The 17,891-nt window shown below is 46.2% G+C and overlaps 1 protein-coding gene across 1 annotated transcript in view; it reads right to left on the bottom strand.

Moving 5' to 3' along the window:
- The window catches only part of GALNT18 (polypeptide N-acetylgalactosaminyltransferase 18), a 219,022-nt gene that overhangs the window by 55,838 nt on the left and 145,293 nt on the right, over nucleotides 1-17,891 (bottom strand). The window contains exon 3 of the mRNA XM_044269679.1: nucleotides 10,099-10,265. Within this exon, the coding sequence (XP_044125614.1) occupies nucleotides 10,099-10,265 (167 nt within the window). The remainder of the gene's footprint in view (nucleotides 1-10,098; nucleotides 10,266-17,891) is intronic.

A 17,891-nucleotide genomic window follows, 5' to 3' on the forward strand; every position in this document is an offset into this window, starting at 1 on the left:
CCAGAACTCACCGGAAAAGGAGAAATCTGAGAGATTCAGGAGAAACATCAGCAACATGACAAAGACACAATACAAGATGTAAAAAGCAGAACCAAGCGGTATTGTGTGGTCTACAGGGCAAGTCTGGAAACAAATCTCCTACATAAAAGAATATAACTACTATAATACTGCTCCTATGTACAATACTATAACTACTATAATACTGCCTCCTATGTACAAGAATATAACTACTATAATACTGCTCCTATGTACAGAAATATAACTACTATAATACTGCTCCTATGTACAGGAATATAACTACTATAATACTGCTCCTATGTACAATACTATAACTACTATAATACTGCTCCTATGTACAGGAATATAACTACTATAATACTGCTCCTATGTACAAGAATATAACTACTATAATACTGCTCCTATGTACAGGAATATAACTACTATAATACTGCTCCTATGTACAATACTATAACTACTATAATACTGCCTCCTATGTACAAGAATATAACTACTATAATACTGCTCCTATGTACAATACTATAACTACTATAATACTGCTCCTATGTACAAGAATATAACTACTATAATACTGCTCCTATGTACAGAAATATAACTACTATAATACTGCTCCTATGTACAGGAATATAACTACTATAATACTGCTCCTATGTACAGGAATATAACTACTATAATACTGCTCCTATGTACAAGAATATAACTACTATAATACTGCTCCTATGTACAAGAATATAACTACTATAATACTGCTCCTATGTACAAGAATATAACTACTATAATACTGCTCCTATGTACAGGAATATAACTACTATAATACTGCTCCTATGTACAAGAATATAACTACTATAATACTGCTCCTATGTACAAGGATATAACTACTATAATACTGCTCCTATGTATAAGAATATAACTACTATAATACTGCCTCCTATGTACAAGAATATAACTACTATAATACTGCCTCCTATGTACAAGAATATAACTACTATAATACTGCTCCTATGTACAAGAATATAACTACTATAATACTGCTCCTATGTACAAGAATATAACTACTATAATACTGCCTCCTATGTACAAGAATATAACTACTATAATACTGCCTCCTATGTACAAGAATATAACTACTATAATACTGCTCCTATGTACAAGAATATAACTACTATAATACTGCCTCCTATGTACAAGAATATAACTACTATAACACTGCTCCTATGTACAAGAATATAACTACTATAACACTGCTCCTATGTACAAGAATATAACTACTATAATACTGCTCCTGTGTACAAGAATATAACCACTATAATACTGCTTCTATGTACAGGAATATAACTACTATAATACTGCTCCTATGTACAAGAATATAACTACTATAATACTGCTCCTATGTACAAGAATATAACTACTATAATACTGCTCCTATGTACAAGAATATAACTACTATAATACTGCCTCCTATGTACAAGAATATAACTACTATAATACTGACCCTATGTACAAGAATATAACTGCTATAATACTGCTCCTATGTACAATAATATAACTACTATAATACTGCTCCTATGTACAAGAATATAACTACTATAATACTGCTCCTATGTATAAGACTATAACTACTATAATACTGCTCCTATATACAGGAATATAACTACTATAATACTGCTCCTATGTACAAGAATATAACTACTATAATACTGCTCCTATGTACAAGACTATAACTACTATAATACTGCTCCTATATACAGGAATATAACTACTATAATACTGCTCCTATGTACAAGAATATAACTACTATAATACTGCTCCTATGTACAAGAATATAACTACTATAATACTGCCTCCTATGTACAAGAATATAACTGCTATAATACTGCTCCTATGTACAAGAATATAACTACTATAATACTGCTCCTATGTACAAGAATATAACTACTATAATACTGCTCCTATGTACAAGAATATAACTACTATAATACTGCCTCCTATGTACAAGAATATAACTGCTATAATACTGCCTCCTATGTACAAGAATATAACTACTATAATACTGCCTCCTATGTACAGGAATATAACTGCTATAATACTGCTCCTATGTACAAGAATATAACTACTATAATACTGCTCCTATGTACAGGAATATAACTACTATAATACTGCTCCTACAGACGTGGACAAAATTGTTGGTACCCTTTGGTCAATGAAAGAAAAAGTCACAATGGTCACAGAAATAACTTTAATCTGACAAAAGTAATAATAAATTAAAATTCTATAAATGTTAACCAATGAAAGTCAGACATTGTTTTTCAACCATGCTTCAACAGAATTATGTAAAAAAATAAACTCATGAAACAGGCATGGACAAAAATGATGGTACCCCTAACTTAATATTTTGTTGCGCAACCTTTTGAGGCAATCACTGCAATCAAACGCTTCCTGTAACTGTCAATGAGACATCTGCACCTCTCAGCAGGTATTTTGGCCCACTCCTCATGAGCAAACTGCTCCAGTTGTGTCCGGTTTGAAGGGTGCCTTTTCCAGACTGCATGTTTCAGCTCCTTCCAAAGATGCTCAATAGGATTGAGGTCAGGGCTCATAGAAGGCCACTTTAGAATAGTCCAATTTTTTCCTCTTAGCCATTCTTGGGTGTTTTTAGCGGTGTGTTTTGGGTCATTGTCCTGTTGCAAGACCCATGACCTGCGACTGAGACCAAGCTTTCTGACACTGGCTAGTACATTTCTCTCTAGAATTCCTTGATAGTCTTGAGATTTCATTGTACCCTGCACAGATTCAAGACACCCTGTGCCAGACGCAGCAAAGCAGCCCCAGAACATAACAGAGCCTCCTCCATGTTTCACAGTAGGGACAGTGTTCTTTTCTTGATATGCTTCATTTTTTCGTCTGTGAACATACAGCTGATGTGCCTTGGCAAAAACTTCGATTTTTGTCTCATCTGTCCACAGGACATTCTCCCAGAAGCTTTGTGGCTTGTCAACATGTAGTTTGGCATATTCCAGTCTTGCTTTTTTATGATTCGTTTTCAACAATGGTGTCCTCCTTGGTCGTCTCCCATGTAGTCCACTTTGGCTCAAACAACGACGGATGGTGCGATCTGACACTGATGTTCCTTGAGCATGAAGTTCACCTTGAATCTCTTTAGAAGTCTTTCTAGGCTCTTTTGTTACCATTCGGATTATCCGTCTCTTAGATTTGTCATCAATTTTCCTCCTGCGGCCACGTCCAGGGAGGTTGGCTACAGTCCCATGGATCTTAAACTTATGAATAATATGTGCAACTGTACTCACAGGAACATCTAGTTGCTTGGAGATGGTCTTATAGCCTTTACCTTTAACATGCTTGTCTATAATTTTCTTTCTGATCTCTTGAGACAGCTCTTTCCTTTGCTTCCTCTGGTCCATGTCGAGTGTGGTACACACCATATCACCAAACAACACAGTGATTACCTGGAGCCATATATATAGGCCCAATGGCTGATTACAAGGTTGTAGACACCTGTGATGCTAATTAGTGGACACACCTTGAATTAACATGTCCCTTTGGTCACATTATGTTCTGTGTTTTCTAGGGGTACCATCATTTTTGTCCATGCCTGTTTCATGAGTTTATTTTTTTACATAATTCTGTTGAAGCATGGTTGAAAAACAATGTCTGACTTTCATTGGTTAACATTTATAGAATTTTAATTTATTATTACTTTTGTCAGATTAAAGTTATTTCTGTGACCATTGTGACTTTTTCTTTCATTGACCAAAGGGTACCAACAATTTTGTCCACGTCTGTATGTACAGGAATATAACTACTATAATACTGCTCCTATGTACAAGAATATAACTACTATAATACTGCTCCTATGTACAGGAATACAACTACTATAATACTGCTCCTATGTACAAGGATATCACTACTATAATACTGCTCCTATGTACAAGAATATAACTACTATAATACTGCTCCTATGTACAAGGATATCACTACTATAATACTGCTCCTATGTACAAGGATATCACTACTATAATACTGCTCCTATGTACAAGAATATAACTACTATAATACTGCTCCTATGTACAAGGATATCACTACTATAATAAATCCACAAAGCACAAGGTAATGAACCAGAATTGCGGCATTTAGTGTCCGCACCTTCCTACAGCTTGCGTCCTGTATTTTCTTACTATAGGGCGGTTTTCAGCTCCAGATGTACGGTAAGTTTTGATCACCCGAGGCTCATGAGCCCCTGACGTAGGCTGATATGAAGTATTTAGCGCTCTCTAGAACCGTCCTATATGAATGATCGCATTACATAAAAACCCGCTCTGGATGAAGTTACACTAAGGGGCGGTAGATGTAACACCCGGCGCCTTCTCTCATAGAAAGGTTTCATTTTTCATGATTGTTTTTATGTGTAAATGAGGTCTTGTCATCATTAATCGCCGTCACTTCTGTCCGTTTTTCGCACTGTGCTGTGCGGTAATCCTCCTCCCGAGTATGATTTCCGCCACCTCTCATGCCGCGCTCATTCTGACACTCGCAGACAGATCACTGTTGGTTTTCTAAAGAAATAAACAATTTTACTCCAAAGCTGAAAATTCAATTTTCCAGCAGATTAGCGCGTCCATTTATCCCCGTATTTTTGGCGAGCAGTGAGCCGCCATGTTCATGCTTCACATAGAAACACCGTCAGTAGGATTTATGGGGAAGACCTTCGAGTGCAGACGTCATCCTGATGGGGAGGAAGCGATGGGCCCCGCAGGCATCAAACCCCAGACCTGTGCCTCGTGTACTGTGGGTGCACGGAACTCTGGCGGCAGATACGCCCCCTCCAGGTGGCTTCATATGTTGCACCCTCCCCCTCCATTAGCACCATGTTATCCAATCTACAAGTAGCAAACGTCATCCCCCACTGCTTTCCTCTGCTTGCTGCATCCATAGAAATGTTCTGGTTTACACTCAGGGTGAAAATCTGTACCAGCCTCATACTTCTCACAGCTGTAGGTTTGCTACAATTGTATCCAGTCTAGAAAATCCTATGTGAGCTAAACACTTACAGCACAAAGCTTCGTATTGTCTGGAATATTTCACACAACGTATCGGTGCAGGCCAAATGTACCCGCAACGTATCGGTGCAGGCCAAATGTACCCGCAACGTATCGGTGCAGGCCAAATGTACCCGCAACGTATCGGTGCAGGCCAAATGTATCCCCAACGTATGGGTGCAGGCCAAATGTACCCGCAACGTATCGGTGCAGGCCAAATGTACCCGCAACGTATCGGTGCAGGCCAAATGTACCCGCAACGTATCAGTGCAGGCCAAATGTACCCGCAACGTATCGGTGCAGGCCAAATGTACCCGCAACGTATCGGTGCAGGCCAAATGTACCCGCAACGTATCGGTGCAGGCCAAATGTATCCCCAACGTATGGGTGCAGGCCAAATGTACCCGCAACGTATCGGTGCAGGCCAAATGTACCCGCAACGTATCGGTGCAGGCCTAATGTACCCGCAACGTATCGGTGCAGGCCAAATGTACCCGCAACGTATCGGTGCAGGCCAAATGTACCCGCAACGTATCGGTGCAGGCCAAATGTACCCGCAACGTATCGGTGCAGGCCAAATGTACCCGCAACGTATCGGTGCAGGCCAAATGTACCCGCAACGTATCGGTGCAGGCCAAATGTATCCCCAACGTATGGGTGCAGGCCAAATGTACCTGCAACGTATCGGTGCAGGCCTAATGTACCCGCAACGTATCGGTGCAGGCCAAATGTATCCGCAACGTATCGGTGCAGGCCAAATGTACCCGCAACGTATCGGTGCAGGCCAAATGTACCCGCAACGTATCGGTGCAGGCCAAATGTATCCACCATGGATCCGTATGTATCTAAAATGTATCAGACTGAAGTCCTGGATGTTTCGGTCACACAGCGTTGTCTGGACTGGATATAATGGTAGCAACTCCTCAATGTTGAGAAATATTAGGTCAGGTTTTGAAGAAAGATCTATTTACTGACAACAAGCAGAGATCCTGGTGATATGATGGAAACACTCAAGCACAAACTTTATTAAAAAGTTACCAACTGTACCCCCTTCTCCCTAACTAAATAAAATGCAGACTAGTCCAAGCATTTCATTCTTCACCTTTTCAAGAACTCTGCTTGCTGTCCTCAGGACAAAAACAGTCTCGCGCTACAGGTACAGCTGAGAGCTTTCAGCCCGGTGTCCACAGCGGAACATTTACAGCAGGTCACAGTTGTCTCTGCCGATACATTGTAACAAGGACATCTTTCTGGCTGGAGATCAGAATGTTTTCATTCACTTACAGCAAACAGGTAATAAAAATGGTAAGTAATTGAAGATGGGTATAACGGGGTCAGGATAAGTGGCTGCCATACATGGACCGTGCTGTCACCCAGCTTTCCCAGGCCCCTGAATCTCCCTGCTGCTCGGGACTCTGGGAAAGCTGGGTCATTTGGGGATTTATTATGCAGTAAGATGGCAGAACACAGAGATGTTGCTTGGCAGCCATTAGCGCGGCGCTCTTGTTCCAGCTCGTTACCGCCGTCGGCCGGAGCTATCCAGGCGCTGGCGGCAGAGGACGGGATCCATGTTAAGCAGAGAAGTTACGTGTCGGAGGCTCCGGGAAAGCTGGGTGGAGAATAATTAGCTTTTACTGAGGATTATCTGCCCGACAGCGAGCCCCCCCGCGCGGAGCGTACCATCTGAGGCTCGGACACTCATTAAATCCGAACGATGACGGGTTGGTTTGCTCCTTGTCACTGCTAATTAGTCCGGATGATGCCGCTTGTCTCCATCAGCGTTTCCAGCAGCGACGACTCCTAATGAATTCAGACAGGGAAAGATCGGGAACGTTCTAGAAAGAGAAACGGCAAAGTCTCGGGTGGCGGTATTATTAGCGCACGTGCGGTTGTGATGTCATTTGCCGCCGCAGTCGGATGTGTCACTGTACTGCGGACATCAGTGGGTTAAAGCGCAGGTAAAAATGCTCTACTGCCAAGAGCTCACAATCCGGGGTGGGGGATGGGGGGGCTGTAATTCTTACAGGAAACCATTATAGCGATCCATCGGGCGCGGGCGGACCCAGAAAATACATAAAAAACACCATAAAGGGGTCTTCTGAAAAAGTTCTCCACCTTTCTAGTAGACTTTGTGTTTCACTTCCTCATCCTCTCTGCTTGCTGGCAGTGAATGAGGACATTCATGGTTACCTCCGGAGGATGTACAGACCTAATCACTCTCACAGCTGAGGGTCTGTTACACTGGTATCCAGTCTGGGCCATCCTCTGTGAGTAAACACATCAACACAAATCTCTCTCCCAGTTTGCTACAATGTATCCGTCTGGAGTCCAGGGGATTTCCAATGGATTGTGTAGACTGGATACAACTGGAACAAACCCTCAGCTGTGAGCAGGACAGCAAGCAGAGTTCTTGTATTCCGTTTTATCAGGATTTCCGGTAGCACTTGCCCTGCAGCAGATGCTTCCTCCCCGCCGCGTCCGATCTTTGCGCACATCTTATTACAGTCGAGAACAAAACAATTTATCAACACCGGGAAATATTGTTACCATCAGCGATATCGTCTCCATAGGGGCCACAGCGCGGCTGGTTACGGGCCAAGAGCCCCACAGCACAAAGTCCTTCAATCCGGCATCCGATAATCCGGAATATCACAGAACTCAGCCGCTTGGTCAGACGATAAGAAGCCACTGGGGCACATTTACTAATGGACTTGCAATTAAACGTGAAAAGTGGCGCAAGTCCCCTTTTCTGTCCGGCCCCGCGACACAGTTTCGGCTGGTTTTGGGAGGGGGCATTGCTCCCACTTGAACCATTTGGGGTTGAAAAGGAGGGGGTGGGGGGGGCACGCAGATTTCAGAAAAAATATAGACCTAAGAATTACCCGCAGGCGCACACAGCACGAATACGTACAGACACGTAGGTGCAGCAGCCAGCGAGGACTGGCAACCTTGGGTTTGTAGGGTCTCTGCATGTTCTGGGGGGTTTGTAGGGTCTCCCCATGTTCTGGGGGGTTTGTAGGGTCTCCCCATGTTCTGGGGGGGTTTGTAGGGTCTCCCCATGTTCTGGGGGCTTGTAGGGTCTCCCCATCTTCGGGGGGCTTGTAGGGTCTCCCCATCTTCTGGGGGGCTTGTAGGGTCTCCCCATCTTCTGGGGGGTTTGTAGGGTCTCCCCATCTGGGGGGTTTGTAGGGTCTCCCCATCTTCTGGGGGGTTTGTAGGGTCTCCCCATGTTCTGGGGGCTTGTAGGGTCTCCCCATCTTCGGGGGGCTTGTAGGGTCTCCCCATCTTCGGGGGGCTTGTAGGGTCTCCCCATCTTCGGGGGGCTTGTAGGGTCTCCCCATCTTCTGGGGGGTTTGTAGTGTTTCCCCCATGTTCTGGGGGGTTTGTAGGGTCTCCCCATGTTCTGGGGGGTTTGTAGGGTCTCCCCATGTTCTGGGGGGTTTGTAGGGTCTCCCCATGTTCTGGGGGGTTTGTAGGGTCTCCCCATGTTCTGGGGGGCTTGTAGGGTCACCCCATCTTCTGGGGGGGGGGGGGGTTTGCAGGGTCTCCCCATGTTCTGGGGGGGGTTTGTAGGGTCTCCCCATCTTCTGGGGGGCTTGTAGGGTCTCCCCATCTTCTGGGGGGTTTGTAGGGTCTCCCCATGTTCTGGGGGGTTTGTAGGGTTTCCCCCATGCTCTGGGGGGTTTGTAGTGTTTCCCCCATGTTCTGGGGGGTTTGTAGGGTCTCCCCATGTTCTGGGGGGTTTGTAGGGTCTCCCCATGTTCTGGGGGGTTTGTAGGGTCTCCCCATGTTCTGGGGGGTTTGTAGGGTCTCCCCATGTTCTGGGGGGCTTGTAGGGTCACCCCATCTTCTGGGGGGGGGGGGTTTGCAGGGTCTCCCCATGTTCTGGGGGGTTTGTAGGGTCTCCCCATCTTCTGGGGGGCTTGTAGGGTCTCCCCATCTTCTGGGGGGTTTGTAGGGTCTCCCCATGTTCTGGGGGGTTTGTAGGGTCTCCCCATGTTCTGGGGGGTTTGTAGGGTCTCCCCATGTTCTGGGGGTCTTTCTATCCATCATACATTTATGATTGGAAACAGTCAGCAGGTTTGTGGTCAGACCGCCCTGGCCGCTCAGCTGCTGGACGCAGATGGTTTCTCCTACATCACATTAATGATGCAAAGAGGACACTTCAGAAAACGCACAGCAGGGAGCAGACACTGAACAAGCAGCGGATGCCGAGATTTCAGCTCTGAAGCCTGAATTACTGTGAATGCACTAGAATAGATAAGAATGGAAGTGGCGAGTATTGCTATTGTTTGCTTTTAGTATGCAGCAAGGGTTGGTGGATTTTAGGGCCTGTGTCCCTTTAAGGCGCACAATATCTTGATGTAAGGCATAAGGTGGCTCTGGCGATGTCGGGGTTAATCCTCGCACACATACGACGATATCCCGCGCCGCGGAGAAGGCAATCACATCAATCCATCACCTGCAGCTTGGTACGAGGCGCCGCACCCGCCGCTGCTCCCGGCCCTGATTGATAATGAAATTACCTTCTCAATCAGAGCCTCAGACTGGAGAAAAGAATCCCAGCGAGAAGAGAGGCGCGAGGTACGAGGCATGAGGAAACCACATGCCGTGCCAGGGAGCCTCTACGTGAAGACCGGAGCGGGCACTTCATAAAAGAAGAGAAGTGATCTGCAGATTGTGATCGACCCGACAGGAAGTGAAGCAATTAAAGGGCCGGATCAGTCTAAATAAACCTTGAAAATGCTGAGGAATCAAATCACAAGATCTCTGCTTGCAGTCAGTCAATGGAAACAGGATGTGCCAACAGACGGACAAAAGCTGGTGTCAGGCTCTGCTTGCTGCCAGTGAATGGAAACATTACATTCATCCAAAGAGGTCAGTAATGTGCGAACCTGGGCTGAAATCAGAAGTAACCTTCACGTGGCCTTGGCTTCAGTGTATGGGAAGTAGGGGATTAGATTGTCAGCTCCTAGGAAGAGGGACTGACCCCCCCGACCCCATGACACAGAGGACTACCACCCACCATTATCGCTGAAGTCGTCCACCAAGATGATCTCCTTGAGAAGCTCCGCGGGCGTCCGGTCAATGGCGGAATGGATGGACCTCAGGATGGCGGACAGAGCCTCGTTCACAAAGATGAAGACGATGCTGACCTGGGGCAGACGAGCCGGATACGTCAGGTTCTTGCATCTGTGGAGGGAACGAGATCAATGTTAGATCAGAGTTGTCATAGGGACGCGACCGTCTGACCGGAGGACTGGGATAAGGGGGTCTATGGCTGCAATCAAGGGGCCCATGTACTGTCCTTGCACAGGGGTCCTCTGTGGTCTCCCAGCAGCACAGAGTATTTCAGAGTATTACATGTTCACTGGTAGCAGAAACATCTGCATCGTGCCCTGAATGGAAGGTTTCTGCGGCAAAACTGCCACGTGTGAACTCACCTAATGCTGGTACCTGTAGTTCCCCAGCAGCTGGGAAACTAAACCCTCTGCCGTCATATACAGCGCGAGATGCTTCATTTTTATTGCACCTTGTGCTGATGAATATAATTCGAGCAGGTGTTTCCATGTCCCTCCGCTCCAGCGGCTCGGAATAGCGTGCAGGTGCGCAGAAATATGATAGTCATGAGCCGACGACGCGCGCGGCATCCTCAGATCTGTGCACAGTACAGACAATGCCATGCTTAGGGTGCCCACAGCAGCACAGAGGATTTCACAAGTAGATGGCCGCGCTGTGGATTATCCGCAGTCACAGCGCTCCATCCACACGTGTCATGGCCGCCATCCTGCAGGATCTCGTCTCTTCCACATTCAAATGGTCAAGGTCAAATGTGATTAACATACTCCAGTCACATCCAGAGCTGCACTCACAGATCTGCTGGCGCCTCCCTGCTGGATCAGTATCTGTACACAAGAGAAAACACATCGCCTCAGTGCAGCCAGTCATTAACCCCTTCGACCACCGTGGTAGAGGTAATGTATGGAGCGAGCTGCTGCAGCGAGCCCGCGCCATACGCGGCAGGAGCCGCATCGTACAGCGACACCTGGCCGCAATAACGGCAAATGTAATCCCTCAGGTACCACGACTAAGGCCTCATGCCCACGGCTGTTGTGCAAATTGTGATCCCCAATGCACAGGCAACATCCGTGCGGCGGCCAGGACGGACACGTTCCATTTTTTTGCGGTGCGGAGGCACGGATAGAAACACCACGGAACAGGGCATAGTGCTTCCGTGCCTCCATTCCGCACTGCAGCTCCAGATTGGAGACCCATTCAAGTGAATGGGTCTGCATCCGTGACGCGGGGTGCGCGCGGCCGGGGCCCGTGTATTGCCGACCGCATGAGGCCCAACACTGATCACAGCACCTGTGAGACAAGGCAGAGGGATGAGGCTCCTTCCACTCAGAGCGCCAGCAGTGAAATCACGGGGCTCCGCTCGGTTACCATGGCAGCCGGGACGTTGCAAAAGCCTTCGAGGTCTGCCATGGTAAGCTACCTGCCGCACCGCGCCCGAGGCAGAGCTCAGCAGGGATCCTGCAAAGATCCTATTCATCCTAATAGATCTCTCAGGGGATCAAACGATTCTAACCCCCTAAGGGGGGGGCTAATAACTATTGAATAACAAGCAAAAAAATAAAAAATATTAAAAGTTTAAAATCACCCCCCTTTCCCCATTTTCAATATTAAAAAACAAACATATCAGGTATCACCGCACTCGAAAAGGTCTGAACTATTAAAATATTTTTTTAAATTCCTGTGCGGTAAAGGGAAAAAAATAAAAAACGCACAATTTGCAATTTTTCACCTTTCCCTCCCCAAAAAAGTGATCAAACAGTGATCAAAAAGTTATAAATACCCCAAAATAGAACTAACAAAAACTACAGTTCATCCTGAAACACACAAGCCCTCGTACAGCTGAGGATGGGAAGTTATCGCTGTCAGAAAACGGCAGATTTTTTTTTTAAAAGGTTTGTATTTTTTTTAAAAGTAGTAAAACAAAAACAAACTAAAAACGATACAAGTTTGGCATCGCTGTATTTGTATAGGGCCGCGGAATAAGAACGTCATCTTTAGCGCGCAGTGAACGGTGTGATGACAAAACCCCCAAACCTTTGCCGTTTTCCAGTAACGGACAAGGTGAAGTTCTCGCACAACAAACAGGGCCTCATATGACCATAAAAACGGAGAATTGTGGCAAAACCAAAAATGGGCCTGTATTTAACCCCTTAAGGACCAGGCTCATTTTCACCTTAAGGACCAGGCCATTTTTTGCAAATCTGACCAGTGTCACTTTAAGTGCTCATAACTTTAAAACGCTTCGACTTACCCAGGCTGTTCTGAGATTGTTTTTTCGTCACATATTGTACTTCATGACACTGCTAAAATTGGGTCAAAAAAGTTAATTTTTTTGCATAAAAAAATACATTTTTTACCAAAAATTTTGAAAAATTAGCAAATTTCAAAGTTTCAGTTTCTCTACTTCTGTAATACATAGTAATACCCCCAAAAATTGTGATGACTTTACATTCCCCATATGTCTACTTCATGTTTGTAGCATTTTGGGAATGATATTTTATTTTTTGGGGATGTTACAAGGCTTAGAAGTTTAGAAGCAAATTTTGAAATTTTTGAGAAATCTTCAAAATCACACTTTTTATGGACCAGTTCAGGTTTGCAGTCATATTGTGAGGCTTAGATAATAGAAACCTCCCAAAAATGACCCCATTCTAGAAACTACACCCCTCAAGGTATTCAAAACTGTTTTTTCAAACTTTATTAACCCTTTAGGTGTTCCACAAGAGTTGATGGCAGATGGAGAAACAATTTTGAAATTTCTATTTTTTGGAAAATTTTCCAATATAATCAATTTTTTCCAGGAGTAAAACAAGGGTTAACTGCCAAACAACACTCAAAATGGGTTGCCCTGATTCTGTAGTTTGCAGAAACACCCCATATGTGGTCGTAAACTGCTGTTTGGCCGAACGGTAGCACATAGAAGGAGGGGAACATCATATGGGTTTTGGAAGGCAGATTTTGCAGGACTGGTTTTGTTTATACCATGTCCCATTTGAAGCCCCCTGTTGCACCCCTAGAATAGAAATTTCAAAAAAGTGACTCCATCTAAGAAAGTACACCCCTCAAGGTATTCAAAACTGGGTTTACAAACTTTGTTAACCCTTTAGGTGTTCCACAAGAGTTAATGGCAGATGGAGAAACAATTTAGAAATTTCTATTTTTTGGAAAATTTTCCAATATAATCAATTTTTTCCAGGAGTAAAACAAGGGTTAACTGCCAAACAACACTCAAAATGGGTTGCCCTGATTCTGTAGTTTACAGAAACACCCCATATGTGGTCGTAAACTACTGTTTGGCCGAACGGTAGCACATAGAAGGAGGGGAACACCATATGGGTTTTGGAAGGCAGATTTTGCAGGACTGGTTTTGTTTATACCATGTCCCATTTGAAGCCCCCTGTTGCACCCCTAGAATAGAAATTTCAAAAAAGTGACTCCATCTAAGAAAGTACACCCCTCAAGGTATTCAAAACTGGGTTTACAAACTTTGTTAACCCTTTAGGTGTTCCACAAGAGTTAATGGCAGATGGAGAAACAATTTAGAAATTTCTATTTTTTTGAAAATTTTCCAATATAATCAGTTTTTTCCAGGAGTAAAACAAGGGTTAACTGCCAAACAAAACTCAAAATGGGTTGCCCTGATTCTGTAGTTTGCAGAAACACCCCAAATGTGGTCGTAAACTACTATTTGGCTAAACGGCAGGACATAGAAGAAGGGGAACGCCATACGGTTTTTGGAAGGCAGATTTTGCTGGACTGGTTTATTTACACCATGTACCCTTTCAAGCCCCCTGATGCACCCCTAGAGTAGAAACTCCATAAAAGTGACCCCATCTAAGAAACTACGGGATAAGGTGGTTGTTGTTTTGGGACAATTTTTGGGGTAAATTAGATTTTTGGTTGCTCTATATTACTCTTTTTTGAGGCAATGTAACAAAAAAATGTAATTCTAAAATTGTTTCTACATTCGCTATTTAGTTTTGTGGAACACCTAAAGGGTTAACATAGTTTGTAAAGTAATTTTTGAATACCTTGAGGGGTGTAGTTTCTTAGATGGGGTCACTTTTTTGGAGTTTCTAGTCTAGGCTACATCAGGGGGGCTTCTAATGGGACATGGTGTAAATAAACCAGTCCATCACAATCTGCCTTCCAGAAACCGTATGGAGTTCCCTTCGTTCTATGCCCTGCCGTGTGCCCGTATAGCCATTTACGACCACATATGGGGTGTTTCTGCAAACTACAGAATCAGGGCAATAAATGTTTAGTTTTGTTTGGCTGTTAACCCTTGCTTTATTACCGGCAAAATGGATTTAAATTTAAATTTTGCCCAAAAATAGGTGTTTTGGCACCGTTTTTATTTTATATTTTTAACACCGTTCATCCGAGGCGTTTGGTAAAAAGTTATTTTTATAGCGACGACTTTTACGCACGCGACGATGCCCAATATGTATGGCTCTCAGACTTTGGAGACACTAAGCAGGCATCCTAAAACTGCGGCCCTCCAGATGTTGTAAAACTACAATTCCCACCATGCCCTGCTGATGGCTGTAGGTTGTCTGGGCATGCTGGGAGTTATAGTTTTACAACATCTGGAGGGCCGCAGTTTGAGGATGCCTGCTCTAAAACTAATATTTTTTGGGGAAAGAAAAATTGTTTTCGTGTCTCCAAAGTCTGAGAGCCATAGTGTTTTATGTTCTCTAGTGGACTGTTGGGGATTATAAAAATTTAGTACTCCATGGAAGTGTGATACTCCCTGAAGCAATCGATAATGCAGAGGCCCGGATGATCGGGGCACGTGTCGCACTGAGTGGTGGTGTCCTTCCGTATCCCCCTCCTGCGACACACTCTGCATCTTTTTTGGGTTCGTCCCTTCTTTCCAGTATGGGGGACCACACCTGGAAAGTGTTGGCCAGGGACGATCCGGGCGCCTCCAGTTCCCGAGGTACTCCGGCCTGCTCTTTCCCGGTCTGAAAAGATCAGGTCTTTGAGGACTGCCTCATAGAACTGGAGGAATGTCCCTGTGCTGCCAGCGCTTCGGGATAGTACAAAAGAGTTGTACATGGCAACCTGCACCAAGCAGACCGCAACTTTTTTGTACCATGCCCGGGTTTTGCGCATGGCATTATATGGCGTGAGGACTTGATCAGAGAGATCAACTCCTCCCATATACCGATTGTAGTCGACGATACAATCGGGCTTGAGGACCGTTGCCGCGGTACCTCGCACAGGGACTGGGGTGGTGCTGTTACCGTGGATTGTGGACTGCATAAGGACATCCCTCTTGTCCTTATACCTGACCAGCAACAGGTTTCCACTGGTAAGTGCACGGGTCTCACCCCTGGGGATAGGTACCTGGAGGGGGTAGGCAGGGAGGCCGCGTTGATTTTTCCGCACGGTCCCACAAGCGAACGTGGATCTGGTGGCAAGGGACCTGAACAAGGGAATGCTGGTATAAAAGTTGTCCACGTACAAGTGGTAACCGTTATCCAGCAGTGGGTGCATAAGGTCCCACACGAGTTTCCCGGTAACACCCAGAGTGGGGAGACATTCTGGTGGTTGAATCCGGGAATCTCGCCCCTCGTACACACGAAATTTGTAAGTGTACCCTGAGGTACTCTCACAAATTTTGTATAGCTTCACGCCATACCTCGCCCGTATGTAATGTATTGGCGGAAACTGAGTCTCCCCTTGAACGCAACGAGAGACTCATCAACCACGACCTCCCTTCCAGGTACGTAGGCCTGCTGAAATGTGGCCCCAAAGTGATCGATGACCGGCCGTATCTTGTACAGCCGGTCATAGGCAGGATCACCTCGGGGTGGACATGCTGCATTATCGGAATAATGCAGACATTTCCTGATGGCCTCAAACCGGGAGCGTGTCATGACCATACTGTACAGTGGGGTCTGGTATAGGACGTCCCCACTCCAGTATTGCCTGACACTGGGTTTTTGCACTAGACCCATATGCAGCACGAGGCCCCAAAATGTCCTCATTTCGGCTGCACTGACCGGCGTCCAGCCACCGGGTCTAGCCAAAAATGAGCCCAGGTTTTGAGCGACGAACTGTTGGGCGTACAGATTCGTCTGCTCCACCATCAGATTCACCAGTGGGTTACTGAAAAAAAAACTAAAAAAGTCTATTTCAGTAAACCCCACTGTGGGAATCTGGATTCCAGGATTGCCAGCGAAATCCGGAATCTCAGGCTCAAAGTCCACTGGGGGACACCAGCTAAGTTCATCGGCAGGGGGCTCCGGTGAACTTATTTGGTGGGCCGGGAAACCAGTACGAACCCCAGGGCGGCTCGTACTAGGGTGGGCCACAGGATCCCTAGCATGTGTGGCCCCTGGCTCCGCCTGGCGGCGTCTCCGCTGCCTTGGTGGCTCATCGTCATCCGATGATGATGAGGAGGATGCGGATGACAAAAGGAACGTGGGGTCATCCTCATCCTCACTGGGGCTCTCAGAGTCGGAGGCAATCTGGGCATATGCCTCCTCGGCCGAGAACACCCGGCGGGCCATGGGTGTGTGTGTGTGCGTGTGTATGTGCGTGCGTGTAAACCTTTATTCTATGTGCGTGTGTGTGGGGGCACGGGTGTTCACGTACTAAAAAGTCCAGGCAAAAAAAAGTGTTAGGAAAAAAAAAAAAAAAAAAGTTCAAACTTGCTGATCAGCGGTCGGTGGGGTGGTGCGCCAGGCGATGCGCTAACAGTGGACGGACGCTAAAAAGTGCCGGCCAGTCAGCGCACGCAGAAAAAAAAAAAAAGTGGTGGTGGGGGAAGGGTCTGGTGGTGGGGGGGGGGGGCTGGTGGTGGGGGGGGGCTGGTGGTGGGGGGGATGCGGGGGGGCAAGTGGCAGGGGGGGTCTGGGGTCTGAAAGTTGAAAAAAAAAAGTTTGGAATAAATGTGCTTTTTTTTTTTTTTTTTTTCTAACTTTTCCCTTCTATCCCTGCCTAAAGGTGCCTCTCCCTCACTGACCCTAACCTACCTGGGTGGCGATGGGTGCAGGAGGGTGATGGATGCCGATTTAGGGGGACACAGGAGCTGGTGCTGGACGATGCTGCACGGTCAGGGTGCTGGACAGGAAGAGGAGGGGAGAGAGGAGCGCAGGCAGTTTGAATCTCGCGCCTCTCTCCCCTGCACCAATCAGCACCCTGGACAGCGGCGTTCAGCACCAGGGCCAGCTCCGCCTCTGCAAATCCTCGGACTGCGATTGGTGGTGTAAAATTACGCCACCGATCGCAGTCTTTTTCCGGTTCATCGGGTCACAGGACACCCGAATGGACCGGAAACGCAGAAAACCGCAGGTCTGAATTGACCTGCGGTTTTCTGCGATCGCCGATACGGGGGGGTCCAATGACCCCCCCCTGCGTTGTTACGGGATGCCGGCTGAATGATTTCAGCCGAAATCCCGTTTCGATTAACCCCCGCGGCGCCGGAATTCAGATTTTAAGTCAGGACGTACCGGTACGTCCTCGGTCCTTAAGGGGTTAAGGGGTTAAGAGCGGCTGCTGCCTGTCAGTGACTGGAGCTCCCTCTACACCGGAAATCTCCTGCCGCCTCATACTAATCACGTAGCACAGCTGGGTGTTTGGAACAGTGTGCAGGGCTTGTCATAAAACATGTAATGGCGGCGCATCCCCCGGGGACAGGAGTGACAGGCGTGAACGGCCGCGTGTGATTATGACACAGAACGGCGCCATTGTTCACTTCGGAAATTGAAAAACAACCTTGAGAAAAAC

Source organism: Bufo gargarizans, chromosome 10 (genome assembly GCF_014858855.1).
Source record: "Bufo gargarizans isolate SCDJY-AF-19 chromosome 10, ASM1485885v1, whole genome shotgun sequence".
Lineage (NCBI taxonomy): Eukaryota > Metazoa > Chordata > Amphibia > Anura > Bufonidae > Bufo > Bufo gargarizans.